General features: G+C 38.0%; 1 protein-coding gene across 1 annotated transcript; it reads right to left on the bottom strand.

Annotated features, from left to right (window-relative positions):
* Nucleotides 1–3,957: 3,957 nt before the first annotated feature.
* Nucleotides 3,958–21,661, bottom strand: LOC117291499 (acyl-CoA 6-desaturase-like). Its single transcript, XM_033773245.1, has 13 exons — nt 21,516–21,661; nt 21,098–21,345; nt 19,136–19,282; nt 17,911–18,057; nt 13,998–14,099; nt 11,263–11,322; nt 10,003–10,129; nt 9,366–9,442; nt 8,463–8,560; nt 7,749–7,845; nt 7,278–7,357; nt 6,834–6,959; nt 3,958–6,385 (listed from the first exon to the last, which is right to left on the bottom strand). The coding sequence occupies exons 2-13, from the start codon at nt 21,323–21,325 to the stop codon at nt 6,322–6,324; spliced, it is 1,353 nt and encodes a 450-aa protein (XP_033629136.1). The 5' UTR covers nt 21,326–21,345; nt 21,516–21,661; the 3' UTR covers nt 3,958–6,321.
* Nucleotides 21,662–22,867: the final 1,206 nt, after the last annotated feature.

Raw genomic sequence — 22,867 nt, 5'->3', positions numbered from 1 at the left:
ATTTGAAATCTATATCACAATACATTTGATTGTCTATATAGGAGAACAATCATGGTGTCAAAGGTCACTAAAGACGACCCTGTTACGCTTTTTGTGAAGGCAAAGGGTGGTAAACCATATATTTGGTAATCCACTGTTAATGTATGTGTCTGTTGAGAGCAAAATAAACAAAACTCCAACCGATTTTTTTGTTGGGGAAACTAGAATATTATTCCCAATGTGTAAGAATTGTGAGCTGGTATGAAAGCGAACATGAATGTTTTTGTAGCAGCCTTCTATTATTATTATTATTATTGATGTAATTGTACAACTGTGAATACACAAAAAGAAAATAAATTAAACTTTGATTATATAAAACAGTTTGTCTTGTATGAGCTTTTGTTTATGTTTGCTTGGTGAAAACAAAGCTGTTACTTTTGATATTTTATGAGGAAATCCTGCTCTTTGATCTACTTCTCTTGCACTGAAGATACTGTTCTTAGAAGCTTATAGAAATCTATTACTCTGGGGGTGACTAAAAGGTTGAAATGTCATCATTTCAAGCATCTTGAAACTTTGATCTTTATTTCAGAACTTTTTGTCAAATGAATTATGAGACCCTTTTATGTAGCACCTTACGGGTTTACAAGGTGCTGCGGTGCCCTTGGCAGCCACTGCCGGAAACACGGGGGCCAACCCCTTCTCTTAGCCATAAGTGTAACTGGGTTCTAACACGTCTACTTGTAAGCAGTTTAGGGTGAAGATGTACAAAATACGAGTCATTTGAAATGGAATTGGCGTAAAAGTACTTGCATTTTGACATGCGCATAATGATCGTCCTACAAGCGACACACAAGCGCGCATGCAAATCAGTTACTTTCGGTCAGCCAATCAGCATTGTTTTTTAATGCTTCCCTTTGGAGGGTTAGTGACGAGAGGTATCGATACGACGCGCTGTCCTTAGTAGGGACGCTCCTGTGTTGTTCTTACATACTTTGATGTGAGACAAAACAAATCATATTATTCTTGATCAGTGAAACACTTTGATTTACTTACTTTACTTACAAAACTTACGATTGATGGGAGAAATGGTTTAGGCTTAATGCCTTTGTGACCCCATATCCTATAATTGATTCCTTCCAATAGGCATCGAGCTCTTTCTTGAAAGTTGACACTGTCTTGGCATTTACTACTTTGTGTGGGAGACTGTTCCAATCGTTAATGATTCGCTGTGAAAAGAAGTTCCTTCTGCACCCAATGTTTTTGTTGAGAGTCGGCTTGTACAATTTAAGAGAGTGGCCCCTTGTACTGGTGTTTCTAGCTGTATTAAAGAATTTCTTGCAGTCGACTTTCTCCAGTCCCTTGAGCAGCTTAAAGGTTTCAATAAGGTCACCTCTCAGTCGTCTTTGTTCTAGTGTGTATAAGTTCAAGGCTTGAAGTCTTTCTGTGTAGGGGAGGCTTTTCAACTGTGGCACCAACTTGGTAGCTCTCCTCTGTACCTTTTCTAAAACATGTTTGTCCTGTAATCCAGGGTTCCAGACTTGAACAAAATATTCCGCATGTGGCCTTATAGGTCTTGTACAGAATTGAAAAGCTGTCGACATCTATGTACTTGATTGTCATATTTGGTCACATTTTTCGGACAAAACCTTATATAAATCCTAATTATTGTGCAATATGGCGGGTCGTGGCCGAGCGGTCTAGGTCATTGAACCCAAGCAGTTAGCTCTGGTTGTCCGTAGCAGAGTGTGGGTTCGAATCCTTGTCATGACACTTGTGCCGGAGCAAAACGCTCGACCATAATTGCTTTGTAAAAAGTCAAGGAGGTGGTGCATTCTGCTCTACCAGCCAGGCTGATAGCTGGATGATAGACATGCCTACACCCTGACTGACTTTGAAGGGGGTAATCCTGTTTCAGCCCCTGGAGTACGTTGTAACTGCCCTGGCGACAGTTGATTTGGGTTCACACCCCAAGTGGCCGTCTGTGACCTTGTGATGTTAGACGACTCTCATTAAAACAATTAATTGAAGAAAAAATATCATTAATAATAATAACTTTTTTGACACAGAATAAACTCAAGTTTAGACCCACAGATTCACAATCAGCAGTGCAACTTTATTTCTGCTCAATCTACACAGGTTTGTCCATAGCATCATGATCAACATTAGCTGCTCTTAAAAGAGAAAGAATGGTTCAAAATCGTAAAACAAAAATAGTCTCCCAAATTGTGCACAACTAGCTTCATCAATGCCACTGAGGCCATTTCGGAACAGACCTTAGCTCTGATGACATCACAGTTTGTTTACCCTTTTTCAAGAAGAATGGGAAACCCTTGCACCTCTGCTTAACTGTCAGAAATACAGTGCCCAGTTACAGGGCATAAGGGTATACCTTATCTGGTTACTCCAACAATTTATAACCATAACAATTTAGATGTTTAAGGAGCACTGCAGCTGTGCATGTTGTATTTGAGGGAGGGTGGTTTTTTAGAAAATCATTTTTTATCTGAGCACAATTGTGCATGAAAAAAGATTGTGTGATCCAATTACAGTTGGCCATTTCAACACGGCTAAGTACAAAAGTGAATTATTAATTTTTTGTGATTCTAAAAGATTTATCATTTCAATTTTCAAGCCTTTTAGATCCAGCGTAAATCATTGGCAAATCTTACAAAAGTTACCGCCTTTTTATTCAAATGAATGTGCATTTGATGCACGCTCTGGAACTTGAGTTGCACTTGGGGACAAAAATCAACTAACTTTTTTGAATGATAGTTCAAATAAATATGATCAACCAATGTTGATTTCAACTATTGCCGGCCTGTTAAATTTCTTAGTGATCTTTTTTTTACAGAAAATGTCCTACGCTACTTCGACAATTTATTAATACAATTTACAATTTGTTAATACAATATTTAATACAAAACAAAATTGATATCATCCAGTCCCCAAATCACGAGAAAGTTTTCATCAATGTACATTTTCAAATCAATCATATTACATCATGCAAATGATTATAAATCATGCAAATGATTTTTTACACATTCCAACTTTCTGATTTGTGATCTAAATACCAGGAATAATATTCAATCATCCTGCACAACAGTGCATCTTGTTTATATTTATTAGCCAAATAATCTACATATTCATGTCTAGCAGATAAGCATTACCGATAGTTCCCACTTCGGACATCTTTACAATCGGAAATTTTTCACAATGAATGACACATCAGTTTTGAGCGATAACTAAGCGTATTGCATATATACTAAATATCTTAACGTAGCGACTCTACATGTAAGTAGAGTGACGTCGACATATCAAATACCTTGGTAAACCACTTGGCTGGGTAGACAAATTAGAAAGCTTGACACAGCTCAATGCAAAAGTAAAAAAAAAATGGCATTTGTTAGATGTAGCGTTACATTGTAAAACAACAAACTCGACGGACTATGTCCAAACTTATGTAATTTTTTCTCCAATTTAGAAATTAATACCTCTGGGTTGAAATGCCGACTGATATAATTATATTCCACCACCCATCAGACAACCCTATGTAACCAGTTAAAGACACCGGGTAGTCATAGAAATGGAAGAGCCAATTTTCTTTGGATTTAGTAAATACTTCCTCATAGGATAGAAATTAGTAATCTTATTTACAAAATGTCAGTCCCAATAATTCCCAAAGAACATATAGAAAAGAAGTATTAAAGTTATTAATGCAGCCGTCGATTTCACCAAACTCTTCCTAACTAAGGATTTATCTTAGGACTTAGGATGAGTTATGTTCCATATCCAAAGGCGTACGACTCATTAGAACCCATCCTAAAACTCGTCCTAACTCAAAATAGGATTAATCCTAGCATTTCGTGAAATCGGCTGCAGGCATGATATCGGGGCCCAATTTCATGGCTCTGCTTACCGTAAGCACAGAATCGGCGCTTACGGAAGCAGGGAATTCTGTGCTTACGGCAAGCGTATTTCACGGGTTAGCGGCGAATTTTGGCTTCTGCGCATGTGTACTCCACGTTACTAGGCATTCTATGCTTACAAGGTTAGCGCGGGTAATCATGATCATAAGCACAGAATTCGGCGGTAAGCAGAGCCATGAAATTGGGCCCTGGTCCTTTGAAAAAAGTCGGAACAGAGTACAAAGCCTGACCCACTATGTATAGGCTGTAAGAGACGTTTCCAGGCTATTTAATGACAAACTAATACTAGAATGTCCTTCTACTTCACACTGCCTATGTAATACTTGAAACCTTAGTAAAATCTCTTTGTTATTTTAACTGTAACCATGGTAAACAATGACCAAGATTATTGTGATTTTTGTATAAAAAGGTTACTACTAATACTGGCTGGTTTGTGTGTGACGTCATAGTATTAATAACTGCATGTAATACTCATATACTATACTACTTTAATTTATTTCATAAACTTAAGAATACTTTAGAAAATCACATATACGAGGAACAGATATCTATTAATTGCTTTGCCAAATCAATATTTAATATATTGAATAAGAGTTGTTATTTTCAATTTATTATAAGCACTTCCCTGTGCATACTCCGTTTGATTTTTAATGTATTTATTTCGATGGAACTTTAGTAAGGTGTGATCTTACTTGCTTCAAATGATTGGAAAAACTGTTTAGGCTGCTGCTTTTGAGATATTTGATAGTTGGGAGTTGAAAAAAAAAAACAATATTTGAATAAAACTTTTGAACTTCCAAGGAATTTCCAGACCCTCTGCATCCAAGGGTTGGGATTAGAGTGGAATAATGACATGTCATTGTGGGCAGGATTATGGGTTAGGTTGGGCGGAGCATCACAGGGGCGAGGGGGAAACTAAACAAGCGCAAACGAGCACAGTACAACACACACATACAAGACCGTTGATTTAATTGGTTAACTCATCACTTAATACATTAAGGGTTTTAGTTCTAAGGTAAAACAGGGATTAACTTATGCAATTTTTAATTTGAAAAAAAAAAAAAAAAAAAAGGAAATTATTTTTGAGTTTATCTTGATTTTCAAGATTTTATATAAGGTAAAATAATGATTTGGAAATATGTTTAACATAAATAACCAATTTGTAGCCATTGCTACATAAGACAAAAGAAAACATTTCATGCAAATTAGTAGTCAGAGCGGACGTGAACAACAATTAGGACAATTGGGTAATAAACAATAAACGAAAGCTTTTCGGATAAGCATGCCAGTCAATTTGCACAGATCATTCTGCACCACCACTGTAACATAGTGTAAAAATAGTAAGATGTTTACATCACGCTCAGCGAGCCGATGAGAGGCGCCCTTTACTAATCTGATTCACGGGCCGAACGTTATCAACATTAACAAAAACGTATAAAATTTCACCCTTTTAGAGCCGTATATAATAGGAGTTACGACAGTTTGTGTTTAGACACTATTTTCAGTCGTTTGTGGATGTTGATCAACACACAAGTAGCAAATTTGTAGGGAATTTTAAGATTTATTGCAAATAACACCATTAAAAGTTCACAGAACTTTCTTCCCTTTATTAAGTTCACTTCAATTCAAATCAGCCTCAGGAAGGTCAAAGTTCACCAAACCAAGTTAGAAAACAAATTCATTTAGTCAACTAGTTACCCAAAAATAAAATCTAAATTTTAATTTTAATTTAGGTACTCTTCCAAAATATATTAAAACAGACAAGTACAAAATTCTTTTAAACTAAAATTTTGTTGTGATCGAGAAAACATCTTTAAATATCCACGCTCGGGAAAACTTTGCATCAAATGCACCTTCATTAACCAACTATTTTAGACAACTTTAAGCAAAGCAGTAAACATCACAAACTTGGTTGGTCACTCGTTTACTGCTAAGCAAAAAATTCATAGTGCTAAGCAAATGTAAGAAAAGAAGTTCTATGTGAACTTAGGCAACCTCTTTCACATGTGTGACTTTTGAGGGTTTATTCTACTGTGACAGAGTATTTTTTTCGGAACTTGGGATGTTTCTAAGTTCTGAAAAAGAACTGTTCTGCTTTTGACTACAACCAATACCTGAAATAAATACCAGTGCACCAAACCAAGGCTACACATTTGTCCCCATCAAACCTCTCTTTGGTTTTCGATTTGAATGGAAGAAAAACAAAATGGCAGACATCCTCATAAAAAAGGTCCCCCTATCTTACATCTGTGAAAACCAAACTCCAATCACTTTTATAACCTTTGTTTATTTGAAATTTATCGGCTGCTGTTTTTGTAATAATGAACAATCATAATAAGCGTCCACACACGTTTCATTTATTACATGATATTTCCCTCGTGATCTGTGACCTTAAACTCTGTGACCTTTGTCCTCAAAGGTCGTGTCTGAGGCTGTAGTAGGCGTCAAACCAGATCTTGCCAGATTTCTCCAGTGACCTATAGGAGACAAAGTAGAAAAAAATTGAAATTTCTCATGAAAACCGTACGATCACAAATCTCATTCTATTAAGTTTCTTCAGTTCTGAATTGTGCTTCGGACCATTAACAAAATTGGAGAATAAAGTTTTTAGGTTAAGGCGTTTCAGTTTCTTGAGTCTAGTGCAACTGCCTGCGCAGCATTTACAGACAACTCTGAAATAAAACAATGCTGTCATCCGGGCCCACCTTCATGGCTCTGCGTACCACCAAATTCTGCGCTTACAATATCTGCGCTAGCTGTGTAAGCGGAGAATGCCTAGTAACATTGAGTTGGCACGTGCACTTGTAAGCTAAAATTCCTGTGAAATATGCTTGATGTTGGCGCAGAATTCCCTGCTGCCGATTCTTTGCTTGAAATAAGCAGGAGCACAACTTTGGGCCCTGACCATGTTCTATTTGGACTTACGTTACAATGTCTATGAGTGCCGAGCCAAGTGTCTTGAGTTGGTAGTCGACGCCGTGTTTCTTGCAGAGGGACCTGGCCATCGGAGCGATGCGGTGTAGATTGTGTCTTGGCATCGTGGGGAACAGGCTGGGGAGGCAAACAAAGAGACAGTCACGTTAATGTTTGTGGCATGCATCGTTCTTGTAAGAGGCAAGGCGGTTTGCCCTCAGTAAATGGCATCGCTATTTCGGACAGTTCAATTCCTACTTGAACATTTCCAGGGGGCATCGAAGCAAGGGCCAGGGTGAAACAGCGCCGGGGCTACCATGGGGTACAACAAATTCCCAGGGACTCCCCTTGGCTACATTTACCTTTGTGAAAAGGCTAAAGATGTGTAATGAAATGAAATTTTATAGTGTTCAATCGGTGTTTATTTGAGGTAAGGACGCTCAATTGTTTACTCACTGGTGTTCGATCTGGAAATTCAGATGACCTGTAAACCAATCATTGAAGGCAGACTGAACGATATTGCATGTCGCACTCAACTGTAAATACAAACAAAGACAACAAAAATCATAAACAACAATTCAAAACATTAATCCATCGCTGTTTTAATGGAAGGTATATGCTTGGATGTCACTCTTAAAATTAATAGCAACAATAACTTTTGGTTAGATGCTGACCGCAGCTTTCGCTAATATAAAAGAAATTTTCTTGCCGTATTTTCTGCTAAGCAGCTTTTTGAAATCGGGCTCAGGCCTCATTGTGTAAACAACTGATTCTCTTCACTGCACTTTCAATTAACACCAATGAAACTACTACCACCTGATCATGTTTCGACCAATCACAAACTCTTCCCGGTATATATGAATGAATATCTATGCTAATGAATGAATCACTATGCTAATGAATGAATAATTATGCTAATTATCTTACCTGAAGTTGTAACCATGGTTTCCCAGTATCTTCCTCGATGTTCATGGGTATATGGTTGGACTGAGCCACCCACGTAAACCATATGCTCTCACAAACCCTACGTTAAGTTAAAAAAAATAATAAAAATTTAAAATGATAAAATTAAAGTATTTATCCCTAAGATAGGAACACCTAACTTTCTTGTCCTACATCACTGTATCCCTAGGAAACAGTCATACATTGGGCCAATGCTGTTTTTGTGGGTGCAACGTTGGTGTTGATATTGTGACAGCTTTTGGCTAATATCGGCGTTGGCATTATGTTTGTTTCCAACATTGGGCCAACGTTGGCGCTAGGACGGAAATATCACATTGGTTTTATATTGGCGATCAGTTTTAAGCCACTGTTTGACACAAGTAAAAACAACCAAATTGTGAGCGTGAAACCATGCATTCTGCTTCTTCTTCCTTAGCCAAGATGTAGAACAAAAAGCCATTTCAACAGCTTTATTCCACATACTGCATCTCATTGGAACTCTATGCCTGGTGCGTGTTACTCTCCATCCCACAATCTAGACCGTTTTATAAGAAAACAATCAACAGAATACTCAGTAGACCGGAGAGCAAGATTTCTTTTCAATCCGGTGAAAAAAACAACTGCGTTTCTTCACCAGGTAGACAAACTAAACTGAGAGAAAGTTCTAACATTTCTACTTAGGTCTTGTGCAGGTCTTACCTCATGACTTCAAAGAGTAGAACTGCCTTGAAGATTCCTAGCAGGGGAATATACCATATGAAGAAACGCACATAGAAGGTCATCATCAAAAACAGATCCTAGAAGAAACACAAAATAGAAACATGAAAAAGGGTTTGCCTTTAAACAAATTTTACTCGGTTGCCAGCAGGACCTAGGGTGGGTTTCATCCAAAGTTAAGACTAGTTTTATCTCGAGTAAGAACGAGTTACTCGTCTGGCCTTAAGTTCTTAATATTTCCTAGGACTAGTCCTATGTTAGGACTAGTCATATGTCTTTGTGAAACCGACCCCAGTTGGCTTGTCATTTTTCAATTTTATTTTAATTTTTTTTGCTGGCAACAGCCAATTTCTCTCATCCAACCATTGACTTAACTTAACGTCAATAAATCAAGAAATTGTGATTCAGTAACTAGAGGTCAATACTTGTTTGTTAGCTTGGTAGAATTAGAACCCACAACCTCGAGATTGCAAGTCCGTTAGTCTAACCACTTGACCAAGGTAACCATCTCAATTTATCACTGGTCCCTATTTCAAATGAAACAGGGATACTTTTCAACGCTGAACTAGCCAGCTTAAACACTTTGAGTGTACTGTGTCAGGACCTCAGCTGTTTTAACTGGCATTTGGCCGACGGACCACTGCTAAGGAAGAATGCTGATGAATTCATACTTGTAAGAGTTTCACTCAGATCTTAAACATATTGTCTAAAACTGCACTCGTGAGGGATTTAATTAATTATTATAGCTTTGCAGTGATTCACTAAACAACAGATGCAGGTCTGGTCCGGCTTTCAAACTTATCTATAGATTTGACTCTTTGTCTTTGCGTTTCTCATCAAAGATGAGAAGAATCAAACATGAGGCATTATTGTACAACAACTCACCATCCATTCCCTGCGTGTGATACAAAAATAAAAAGTCATAAATTGGAAGTAGACCGGGAAAAGAAGTGGTGGGCCAACTGCAAGTAGGAAAAAAGAAAAAAAGAAACACATTTATACAAATTGTACAAACAAGGTTAATTACATTCTTCTTCGTATAAAAAGATTGTAAATTAAACTTAACTATCACATGTTACTTCAACAACATGGAAACCGACATTTCATAGTCAATGAACAAAATAGCAAATAATGCCATCTTTTGCCAAACTTTCAAACTTTTTTTAAAGTCACAATCCGGAATGTTTACAATTTTTGTTGCCTTTAAACTGAAACGGCAATACAATGGAGAGTAGTGACACTTTGCGATTAGATGACTTTTGTTGGGTCAAAAATGTTGGGTCATATGCACCACACAGGATGCCAGACTAGATTTAGACTGCCCATTGGTTTGTGCTACATTTGGATCAAAATAGGCGTTCAGCAAACCATGTACCAAAGAAGACTGGTTTGATTTTAAAAACTCTCTTAAAACACTGCTCTGTTTGGTTTGTTTTAAATAACAGGGTGAAAATCGAGAATGTGTCAGCCTTCGATAAGTTTGAAAACCAAGCATATATTGAGGAGTGCTGGTTCAACTTACTGATAAAGAAATACTTGTGTTGGTGATTGTAAGGCATGACAGATTTCCCTTCCTCTGCGATTTTCTTTGGCATGTTCTCGCCCACAACAAAGAGGGCTTCTAGTCTCACATCAGGATCTTTTTTCATCTAAAAAAGGCGGGAAAAGAGAGAGAGAGAGAGAGAGAGAGGGAAGATTATAGCTAACACTTCTTCTGCTGTACATAGCTTTAAAAAAAAGTAATATTAATGATAATAATAATGGTGCAAAGTAATATTAATGAAAATAATAATGGTGCATTTATGACCATAGGCGAAGTGGGTTGGCAAGCAGAGTGCAGCACAAATTGATTTTTGTCCTATAATACATTCTTTTGCAAGTAGAAGTATGAAATAAATGTTGGGTAAGGAAGAGCACGCCCGAGGCAAAGCACCTTAAGAAAAAAATGTCTTGTAGTTCAGTCTTCCCCGTACAGTGTTAATTTAAGACATTCTGAACTTAGCGCTTATGAGTCTGATATGCTGCCACCTAGTGTCTTGATCTTGATGGAATAATTGAGCAGCTCCTCACTAGGAACAACACTCAATGAGGTCAGTTGTCGATTTCACCAAACTCTTCCTGACTTAAGATTAGGACTTAGGACGAGTCCCAACCCCGCACTGTAGCATGCAGACCTTAAGTTTAATCCTAAAGTTACTCGTCCTAACTCTAGATAGGATTAAAGCCCTGTTCATACTTCCTGCGAATGCGAAGCGAATTTGACATAAATTTGACGTCACCACCCTCCCTTTGCAGCGATATTCGCAAGTGATTTGAGCAAAGTTGAACTGCTGCGAATTATTCGTTGCGAATTTGTGACGTCAACATTCGTATCGCATTCGCATTCGCAGGAAGTATGAACCGGGCTTGAAATCGGCGTTTCTTGAAATCGGCTGCAGGTCAGGAGGGAGGAACTCCTATGGGTGTACGCTGAAACTTAGTGGGGCTATCTAGTGATACTGGTTGTTGAGTAGGGGAGGGGAGTGAATTCCAGTCTTTTGCAGTGTTGGGGAAGTAAGACTGATATAAGGCGTTAGTTCTTTAGGATGGGGATCCAAGGGTGAGCGGGTTGTGACTTCTAGTGGTGACAGCTGTTTGGTCTCTTAGGCTGAAATTTAGATGTTCTTCCAGATCGAAGCCCCTCCCATTGTTCCTCCCGGAGAGAGAGAAAGTTGAATGCATTTGACCTGTCAGAGTTGATTTTCTTTTTTGCTTCCTGCTTGAACAGATGGATTCTACTTACCACATTTGGCTTAGCGTGATGCTGGTAGTGCATATGGTTCCACCAGTTTCCAGAAGCACCCTTAAAGAAAATTGCAAGCAAATATTTGAAAAGTTATAAAATACAGCCTCTCCACTTTGATAATATAGAGTATTTTTTATAATAATTTAATGAAGTATTTTATACTATAAATTGTATACAGGCATGATACTTCATGGAAGCCATGAAGGCAATTGCCTTCTTGCCCTGACTCGAAGTAGCTGGTTACCCTTGGCCTCCAGCCTTAGGAAATAGGTCCCTCTTCTGGTCACTTAAAGTCCCCCGGGGGAATAGACTTACACTAGTTACCTCATTGCCAGTCAAAATGTGTATACTAGTGTCAGAAGAAAAAAAAATAAAAAAAATCAGCTGATCAGTTGTTAAGTTGCATGCCTTCACGTTATGCTGGAAAATACAGAGAATTGCATCACCTTCCCTAAAGATACTTCAAGTCAGATCAACAAATCATTTTCTACGGTAATCAGCAAGCCTTCTGTTTGCCTAAATGCCTGAAATACCTAGATTGCCCGAGACTTCAAGTAACCTTTGAATTTTGTACCCTCGAAAAATGTCAGCGTAAAATGAAAGAATGAAGTCTGTGGTTATGTGCCACATAAACAGTATATCCCCAGGCGTGACCTTTAATTGCACTCCCCGAGGAAACACTGTTAAAACTTCACAATCTGAGCCAGGGCAACGGTCAGAGTCCAGTGGTTTCAGGGTTAGGGTTTTAATTCAACTCACTTCCACAAATCAGGAAGTCTTTTTATTGTAAAAAGCGTTTCCACACATCAGTGCTCAAATTTTGACCCAAAAAACACACACAAAAAAACAAGAAGAAGACCACGGGGCTGGTTGCTCAGAATCTTTACTGGACCGGAACATTTTTTTACAGGACCAAAATCATGAGAAAAAACCCCCAAAACACAACAAAATGTGTACCAAAAGTTAACATGATGGTGCAACAAGTGACACTGCTTCCTTCGTCTTTGCAATCTTTGTTTTCAACACATGCCAAGCAGAGCATAATGTAGTCAACAGAGCATAATGTAGTCAACATCATAAAGTTGTAAAACACAAGGCAGCCTGACTTGTTCTCCAGTAGAAAGCTTACTAGACCAAAGCTTAACTAGCCTTGGGTAAATTTCCGACCCTTGCATAACTGTTTGTTTCCTTCACTAATCAAATTCTGTCACTGCCAGACTTAAAATTCCTGGCTCTGTCCTCCACTTCCTTGATGTAATTTCTCCACACAGGAAGTTAAAAGTAACAATTTGAAATCATTGGCACCAATCCATTGATAGTCCAGTGATTATTCAGAGCTTAACTCATACTACTGCAGTCCGTAAAATCAAATTCAAAATTCAAAGATTTAAAAATATCTATTGTCATGACAGGGAACGATTTCGTCCGGCACTTTAACTTCTGCACAGCAAATTTTGTTGCGGACTGAACTGACTTTGTGCACACTGAAAGCTATGCTACACAAGGGATATTCCTCACTACATGATACAATAAAATAATACGAAATATGTTTTCCCTTTGTACCAGTGGATTAAAGAAAGTGGACACTATTGGTAATTGTCGAAGACCAGTCTTCTCACTTGGTGTATCTCAACATATGCATAAAATCCTGTAAAAATGTGAGCTCAATCGGTCATCGAAGTTGCGAGATAATAATGAAAGAAAAAACACCCTTGACACACGAAGTGTCTGATTTCAGACATTAAAATTTCTCATGCCTGCAAGAATCTTGGGGCTACTGTTCTAAATTAAATTTGCAGAACCATTTCATAACTAGTGACCTGTAATCTTATGCAATGGTCACTACAACCTTACTGATGTGGCCTTCATGTAATAAAGACAGGCCATCAACCCACATAACAGATGTCCCTGGCCAGATATGAATACAGTGAAAAAACCAACCCTGAAAAACAACAATCCAGCCAGGGGAAAAAACCTTGAATGTTTATCCAAAGGCAAAAAGCAGAACGAGTCCAGACAATCACTAGACTAGAAGCGGAGATGATATAGGTTCCTACTCAATGACCTCGGGCATATATTGGAGAGAAAAAAATTGTGACCTCAAAGCAACGCCATTTCTTTCAGAAACACCTTACATAAACACGTTCCAAATTTCCAACAAAATTTTAAAGGATATTTGTGAATTACTCTTGAGTGGTAAGGTTAGCGAAGTGGTAACTTGACTCGCCTTTCACCTCTGGAACCCTGGTTCGAATTATGCCTGGGGCACTATGTGGATTGGGTTTTCAGTCCCTACTTGAATGTGTGGGTTTTCCATGGAATTACTCTCTGGGATTTTCCTCCCACATCTAAAATTCCTTCCCTGTCTTCATTCGGTTCTTGGCTAGTAAAGTGATTAATGACGCTTTTCCGAGATCATTGGCTTCACAATTTAGCATAAATTAAAGAACTGCTCGCTTTTGATTTGTACAAGGCGGTTGAGTGAACAGTGAACTCAACATACTGCCAGGACTAACAAGTGTTTGGATTTTGTTGAAGGTTTCCCCAAATTGCAACAAAGCCCGCTTCTCATTTGACTTCTCTCTCAACTTGGATGACATTAGAAGAATACATCATGGATTTATCTTTGATTGGTCTATGCGATTGTAATTTTGAAAGACGACCACCTCAAATAATTAGTTCCACACCCCTTTGAGATGAATTCGAAACTCGGGAACTGTAGATGAGCGTACCTTTAAGCATCCCATTGTCATTGCGTGCAGAGCTCGGTTGACTTTACGACTTTTGGATACAGACAAATGGCCCAAGTCATGCTGTAGCCAGCCAGCTTGAACCTGTGGAAAAAATAATCAAAGAAAATAATATTTGTTAGATTTACGAACTCAAGAAATGTAGCTGTGAGTTAGAGGCAAAGTTCACCCACAAGATCTCAAGAAATTAAGCTGACAGTTAAAGGGAAAGTTGATACTGAAGATGTGAAGAAGTTCAGCTGATAATCAAAAGCAAAGTTGATCCTAAATATATTTTGAACTGATAGTTAAAGGGAAGGTTGATCCAAAAGAACTCAAGATGTTTAGTAAGTTGACACTGACAATTAAAGGACAAGTTGATCATCAAGATGTAAGAAATTAAGCCAACGCTTAAAGGGAAAGTAGATCCATAAAAGCTCAAGATGTTTAGCTGCATAATTTAAGGAAAGCTTATCCTGATCAAGATCTCAAGAAATGTAGCTAACAGTTAAAGGGGCAGTCTATCATTGCCTATCAAGGACATAAATTGTTACTGAAGCATTTTTACAACCCTTCCAAGTCTAGACATATCTAGAGTAGACAAAAATAATTTAGACCAAACAAGTGCTGGACCTATTGACCCATCATTTGAATAGAGCATGATAAGAGTTCAATCCTAGATCTGCTGGCCAGTCTGTGTTTTCTCTAGAGCCTACTACACCCCCTTCAACTTAAATTTTAAACACTGTTGAAACAAAGACAATTTGACTGGAGCAGAACAAATAGAGCTCCAACACATTCTAGAAGTTGCAGGTTCAACTCCTGCTCTAGTCATTTTGTTTTACTGCAACCCAAATTGAAATTGTTTCCACACTTGTATGAAAACAAAATTCAACAGTGTTAAGCCCCTTTCACATGAGAGAAAATTAGCAAGGGTCCCTTGCTATATTAAAGCATGGTATTAAAATTTTACAAAATGTACCTTGTGTGAAAGGACACAAATTTTGGTTTCTACTGTTTAAGATTTCTTGCAAAATCTTGTTACAACGATGCTAAAATTAAGCAAGGGACCCCAGTTAAATTGCTGTCGTGTGAATAGCACTTGCTGAATTCAACCTTTCTCAACAGAATAAAATTTCTTGGATGGAGTGAGGAGAAATACATTGTACCTTGTGGTTTTTTAATTGACCATGACCCAGGCAAATTTGCTGTACATTTATGTAACAGTTATTTATGTAACAGTTATAAAAACAATCGGGTCATTTAATCTGACCACAAAGTTTGTTCAACCAAGGTTCAGACTAAGTTAACAATGATCCAACAGCACTCAACTTTTGCTCAGTTACCCTTACTTAGATAACGGATACGAATTGTTTGATCAGTCGTGAAGTAACAAAATACAGGACTTGTATAGAGATAATGTCTTTCATTTTATGACTGGGGAAAGCCGTCAAGTAAACAAAAAAGCTGATTACATTATATTGAAATTATCATAATGACCAACCCTGATTAAAATCTGTGATTATAGGTTGCGTAAACTTTAAAATTGCCAAACACTAACATTAAGAGATGGGGTGGAAATAAAGATGTCTGCCACAGCAAACTGTTTTCACAACAATTTGAAGCCAAAGGCTTCATGACTTCTCGTCAGTTTAGGGCACATCAAAAATGTCCAACTCAGGCCTTGAATTTCGTTTTTCTACCGGGAAAATTTTAATTTATAATGGAACTCTGCAAAGGGCACCACAGCAAAAGCACAGGGCACCCCGGCAATTGCTGTGGTTGCCAGGGGTTATTTCGAAACTTGAACTTGTCGGTTCAGAGCACATGAAAATGTCAAATTGAATACTTTGCAAGGTGCTATATTTATCTCTACAGTCGTATGTAGGCAGCGGAGTGAGTCTATTAAATTATTGCATCCTGGCAAGAAAAGGGGAGAAAAAGTCAATATCTCAATGTGACATTCAGCAACATGCATGCGTCTAGTTCAAGCAGTAGTTGGCTGTATGACCCGTTGAGTGATGGATAAAATATACATAAATGTCAGCAGTGCCCTAGTGTGTTTATACATGGAGGTAATCCTACCTCCCTGGTTTAAACAACCAGGCAGTGCGACGAATATTTCCACATGAAACTACACCATATGAGAGTCAATAGCAATGATCACTGTGTTAGAGGATGACCTATGTAGACTTATCTACAATCTATACAGATTTCCACTTGATTAAGAAACGACCTTGGTTGTCTGAAAAGGTGTGTGTGCTTGGTGTAGATTTGGGGCTTCACTTTTCCTGGGATTGGTTGTATAACTTGGTGAGGACATGGGTCTAGGGTGGTAGTAAGCGGTCTGAGGTTGGGGTGTTGTTATCTTTTGTTGGACTACACACGTCTTGTTGTACAAAATCAATAACTTACAATAACAAACTACTTCATTTACAGAACATCTTGGGAGAAAAACCATCCTGTGTCTTTTCTTCCCCTTTAACATACAGTATATTACATAACTGACATTCTGGAGGTGTATTCTTAAATTATTTACAACAAGTTTCAAATCAATATTTAATGTTGTGACTGAGAGTACATTTGCGATTGACCCATATACATTGATGCGTGTTAAGCAGCAAGCACTACGTACACTGTACCCACCCCCCCCCCCCCCAAAAAAAATAAAATAAAAAATTCCACCCAACAACACTAACAAACACAGGCATAATACCCGATGCATTTCAAGCATTCAATGAAAGAGTATGGGCAAAAAGTCCACACAAAAATGTTAAGATAATGCGGATAGCTACAATTAAAATATTCTCTTAACCAGCGGGCCTTTTTTAGCCTTTCTAGGGCAGATGTCTTACCACTAGACCACTGAGCTAGCCCGGGAGCTAGAGGCAGTTCAAACAATTAAAAACAATTTTCCCACAGGCCGCAGGACTTGGGGAAAGTACTTAGTACTATACACTAGTGTTGAACAAACATCGCTGTATTGTATAACACAATAGTCTTTATCCCTAACGCAAATTTATATAAAGAAGTATGGGCAACCATTCAGTATATAAAACCATAGAGCTAGGACCGATAAAACATAACAAATAATGCAGGCAGGTAGCTTCAATTAAAATATGTTATTGTGTATAAAACCAAATAATAATAAAATGGACGGCATACCATGTCAATCTCGTTCAGAATCAAATATGTTAATTATTAAGAGAGAATCCGTAATTCGGGGGATGATAGAATTGAGGATAGGGATGCAACACCACAGCAACATCACCTCTCAACCTATCCATCTTGGGAAGGACGAAGGAATATCAGAGTCATTGCCTCGGGGTATAAGATCTAAGACACTGCCATCTTATCGGATCGTTCAAGACGTCCCAACAGCCTGCACTAGGCAATGGGTAATTCATGTGTCTCAGTATTCAATGACGACTATTCATGTGTCATGTTAACAGGCAGGGAGCGATATCGTCCAGCAAATTGTGTATAGCACCGTGAACAATTTAGACTGAGCTTATTTTGTGCAGCGCATACTGCATGCCAATATTGAGTAGCATATTATTATTTTTTTTTAAGGTAGCAATTGATACATTTTCTGCAGCATTTTGGTCTACTGCTGACAGGCATGATATTTGACCCTCAGGAAAATATCATAACAATATAATATTTTCTATATATAGATTATACATTGGTGGACCGATATTCGCATGGTATACACCTCCCGCCATTTGCTGTGGTGTTTTCAGTGCCTAGATTATGCACAAAAAGACACTGGGACAGTTGTTAATTTTTGTTCAATAGAGAGCGCTCTTCATTTTGTTTCTTCGGATTGGTCTATAGGTTTTGATAGGCTGTTTAATAATTTGTTGATTTTTCTGAGAGCAAAAACAGAATTTTTGAGAGAAAAAAAAACCCTTACCTGAGCTGTAGATGCAAGTATAGCTGCAACAGCGAAGGTAATCCAGCCTACTCCAAAGTATAGCATGTTGAGATACGCAAATAAATCCATCAAAATAATGTGAATGGCCATGATCCAGTAAAAGGTGAGCTTTGGCTTGAAGAGCTCCTGCAAATTGTAAAATAAAAAATTAGTTCAGGGAAGTTTTAGAGAAAGAAGTAATTTTTCACTAACATACTTGAATTGAATTTGAGACCTCAGCTTCCTTTAAATTTTTCTAATTTTTACCACGGACACCAAGATTCTGTGGCGTTTAAACCTGGCCTGCCCCCCCCCCCGACTCTTAACTCTTACCTCTCCCCCCTAGCCTCAAACTGAGATTGGAAAAAAATTGTCTTGTTATGCTACACTGCCGAGACCTTTTTTTCAGATTTCCGACCAATAAATTTAATTTGATTTAACCAAAATTGATAACTTGATTTTACCACCAAAATGCACTGCCATGAGTAATTCAATCTGCAAGTATCCAGGGGAAAATTTGATTAAAAGAACGGTTCACATGTTTTAGCCAACAGTGGAGAGCTGTGTTGGGTATGTTCTTGGTTTGTTTTCATGGTATCATGGCAATGTTTGACCCCCCCCCCCCTCAAAAAAAGTTCTAATCCCTGAAGTAACTATATCATCAATGGCTGAGTTTTCTGGACACAGAATTTAGATTTAAATTATAGATGAATCTCTCCAAGTGGGAAACAAGTGTAGATGTTTTTTTTTCATACTGATTGAAACCAATTCAAAAAAATTAATCTAAAATAATTTTTGTTTTATTAAATTTGTTGTTTTTCCCTTTATAGAGTAGCCGCATCTTATCAAATGAGATTATATGATCAAGTTCATGATTGCATGATCATATTTACTCATAAAGATAAATCGAACTATACAGCCCAGTTCATACTTTATACAAAGTATAGATGCAAGTTTTGATTCAAAATTTCACAACAAATGTTTCACAAGAGTTGGAGCACCTTTAAAGAATTGTTTTGTACGAATTTCTGACCTTGAATTTCACACTTGATTCACCTGTCACAGTGGTCACTTACATAAAGCTGTAGTACAAAAAATAGGTTACGCGCCAAAATACCATCTAATGAATATATACGTGACCTAACCATGCTAGTTTCTGCTTAGCAGAAAACTTTGCTAAGCATAATTTTCGGCTCGGACATTGGATCCTGGGTTGAACATTTACCATTTGCTGAGCGGTTGTTCTGAGTTTGCTGAAATCGGATTCAATGTCCTTTCTCGCTTCTCTCTGCTCCACCTTTCCGACCACAGTCAGGGCTTTGAGGTACTTCTTGACCTTCTGGCTGTCTGGATGAAATGCAGTAAACGGCTCCTAGAAATTTGAAGGACAAAAATCAAATTATAGTCCATTATTAACAGTTTAAAGAACTTGACCATTTGGGCGATTCAACAACATTTTTTTTTTCCCCCTTTTTGAAACTAATTCTACAAAAAACAAGTAAAAAACATAAAGAATGCTCCAGATTGCACAGTAGGACTTTTAAAACCAAGATAAAATTAAGTACAAAACTTTCCATAGACCCTTTTTCAATTCAGCTTGCTTCAGCAAAACACCAAATTTTGGTCCAGAATGACAGTTTGGAAAAATGCTTTGGGAGTACCCTGGCTTTGAAAATGGTATCAAAAAGTTTGCCCAAGTTTCAAAAGGGTGACAAACTTTAGGAAAAGTTTGTTTGCAAACTGGTTCACCTCAAGAGACCAGTTATGCAGTGCTTGGTTGTGACTGGTCCCCTGCTATGTAGAAGAAGAAAAAAAGAACCATAACACGAAGTTAGCATAAAACAAATATCGTATCATAAAGTTTGTCCAAACTTTCAAGGGTGACAAACTTTAGAATAAGTTTTGTTTGCATATTGTTTACCTTGTGAGACTTATTACATAGGAGCTCAAACAGCGCTTGTTTAATATGGGTCACGTATGGAGTTTACTTTAAAGCAAAAGAGTATGTCCATGCTCATAATAAACATTGCCTCATCTGACCTTATTTGTCACCAAATTAAAAATAATTTGGGTTATTTGAAGCGCTTCTTTTCTTTTCATGTCAGTGTATTGATGTATAAATATAGAAATATTAACCAGTCGGTTGGTAAACACCACAGAGTTGTGCACTAGGCAGACTCTTATATGCGTCACCATAGAGCAAGGGTCACGTCACACCACCATCAGCCCATACATAAAGGCGCAATGTTCTCTCATTTCGCAAACCAGTAATTTTGTGTTAGTGTCATGTCATGGCTTGTCGGTTAAGAGCACCTGAATCAAGCTCTGGTGTTTCTGATCCGCAGAGTGTGGGTTTGAGTCCCGGTCGTTGCACTTGCATCCTTAAAGCAAGACACTTTTAAACCATTATTGCTTTGTCCTTCGGATGAGATTCTTACAGCCGTAGGCCCAGTGAGTTGTTATAAAAACTACCAATGCATGTAAGTGACTAAACTTCTTGACAAGCATTTAATTTGTGAATAAAATAAACTGGATTTCTCTTCATCCAATGATAAAAAAATAATGATGTCTTTACGGGGCTGGTGCCCCACTACTCTCCAATTCTTCTAAATGAGTATCTGATTAACTCAAGTAAAAAAATTGTGAAAAATTGTGGCAAAAATCAAAATTCTTTGGTCTTGGAGAACTTTCCACACCCTGTCACCACTTGTTCACTCATTTTACAAAAAGTGATCTCATTTAGGTAAATATATAGGCCTATTTCAATATATAACAAATGAAAAATTGGTTGCACAATTTTGAAACTTTTCCAAATCTTTCCCCATGTTAAATAAACTTTTATAAAAGTAAAAAGTAAAAGAATTGAAAGAATTTGATGACTATTGGTTTTGTATTTTCCCAATCACAGTGTTTACCAAACAACATCTGCTGATCCTGATGTGAATGAATAGGCCTGAGGCCTAGTCTAGGGTAATTAAAGCCTGCTGTCACTTTTGAAATGATTGCATTAGACCCATTAACTGGGGCGCTGTACTCTTTTTTTCGAAATTTTGACATTCTCTGTCGTACTAGTACAAAACTAATTTTAAATTCAAATTAAAAATAAAACTCTCACACAACTTAGTTATAGGCCTAGTTCAGGTGTACCAAACAACTTCTAAGAAAGTGAAGTAGTTTTTGTTTTTACCGAGGCATCTTGTCCAGCGTAGTGGGACAAAAGTCTCCGACCACCGGGGTGTTTCATTGACCAGGATGTGATGTCGTAAACTTGTCCGTCGATCACCAGCCATTTACTACGATCCTCCGTCAGCAGGCCGTTGTGTTTGCTCACTTCATCCCACGAGATTGTCTCCAGGTCAGACGGGACTTCCTCCCCGGTCTGCTGGAGCTCTGAACGGTTGCCCCCTTTCCCCATTGTCCGCTGCTCCTGTACTCCTGTTGACGGTTAAAATTATTTCAAAAAGTAAAGTGGGAACGACATAAACTCTTTCTCTTCTTTACCTCCTTCGCAAATAGTTTAGCAAGGTGTGCCAGAAAGCGGTGAAACGGTAGCAAATTTAGCACTTATTACAAAATGTTGCAGTTATGCAACCAATAAAACTTACGTAGTGTGTTGTGAGGCTTGACCAGGACTCAAGGTTGACCACCATGGGCTGACCAGTTTATTTTCTATGTTTATATAATAGTTGTCTCACAGTCAGTGGGATCGTCGTTGCTTACTATCTGTGTGTTTCTCGATCTGTCTGATTCCCTAACAAACGTGCATGCGTTTGACGCATGCCCCCTCTCTATGGCGGGCGAATTGTGGTCAAATGAAATCGAAATAAGTTCTTACAAGAAAAACACCGATATTATTAGAAGTATAAACTTGCGGGTACAGCCATAGAGAAAATGGTACAACCATGTGTAAATCTCTTTGAGGAGGAGTGTTGGCTCTGAAAAGAGCTGGTGGGCTCTTGACGTTTCAAGCAGTATACACTGCTCGTGTCTTCAGGGAACTTGACTTCTTGCACATCCGTCTGCCATTTTGGAAGTCAAAATGTAATAATAATAATAACAAATTCTTATATAGCGCATATCACAATAACTGTATCAATGCGCTTTACAAAAGTCCCCTGGTCATTGGGCCAATAACATCTCTTTAATCTTTCTCAGCTCCCTGGGGAGAATAAACCGCATGGGCTACCGTTTTATAGTGCTCCAAAGGCTTTTTCATTTACAATATCAACTACCCTCGCAGGTAACCATTTATACCCCTGGGTGAAGGAGAAGCAATCATAGTAAAGTATCTTGCTCAAGGACACAAGTGACACGACGGGGATTCAAACCCACACTATGGTGACTTAGCACCAGAACTTGAATTCGATGCTCTTAACCACTCAGCCATGAAACCCTACACAAAGTAATTGACTCCAAACATTGTGGAAATGTTTGGGTTTTTTTGCGGGTGTGTGTCCCAATCTGAACTTCTGTGAATAGTGTGACAAGGGGTGATTTTGTATTGAACCACAGAGCAAAGACATAGGCACTGGACAACTTTGGTAATTGTCAAAGACCAGTCTTCTCACTTGGTGTATGCATAAAACAAGAAACTCCTGTGAAAATTTTAACTCAATTGGTTGTCGAAGTTGTGAGCGAATAATGGAGGAAAAAACACACTTGTCGCAAAAGTTGTGTGCTTTCAGATGCCTCAAACTCAATTCAATTATTTTAATAAAAAAATACTTCTTTCTCAAAAACTATGTTACTTCAGACGGAGCCCTTTCTCATAATGTATTATACTATCAACAGCTCTATATTGCTCATACCAAGTAAATGCAAATTGTTTTGAGTAACCACTAGTGTCGGTTCCATCTTCTCTTTGATTAAAAAAAGTTGAACTTCCTCCACATTTGAACCTTTGGATCGAAATTAAGAAATAGCTCCACGAAGGAACACAAAATAACTTCAGCCGATA

Source organism: Asterias rubens, chromosome 6 (assembly GCF_902459465.1).
Source record: "Asterias rubens chromosome 6, eAstRub1.3, whole genome shotgun sequence".
NCBI lineage: Eukaryota > Metazoa > Echinodermata > Asteroidea > Forcipulatida > Asteriidae > Asterias > Asterias rubens.
The sequence above is the reverse complement of the archived record's forward strand: the minus strand, read 5'-3'. Positions and strand labels throughout refer to the sequence as shown.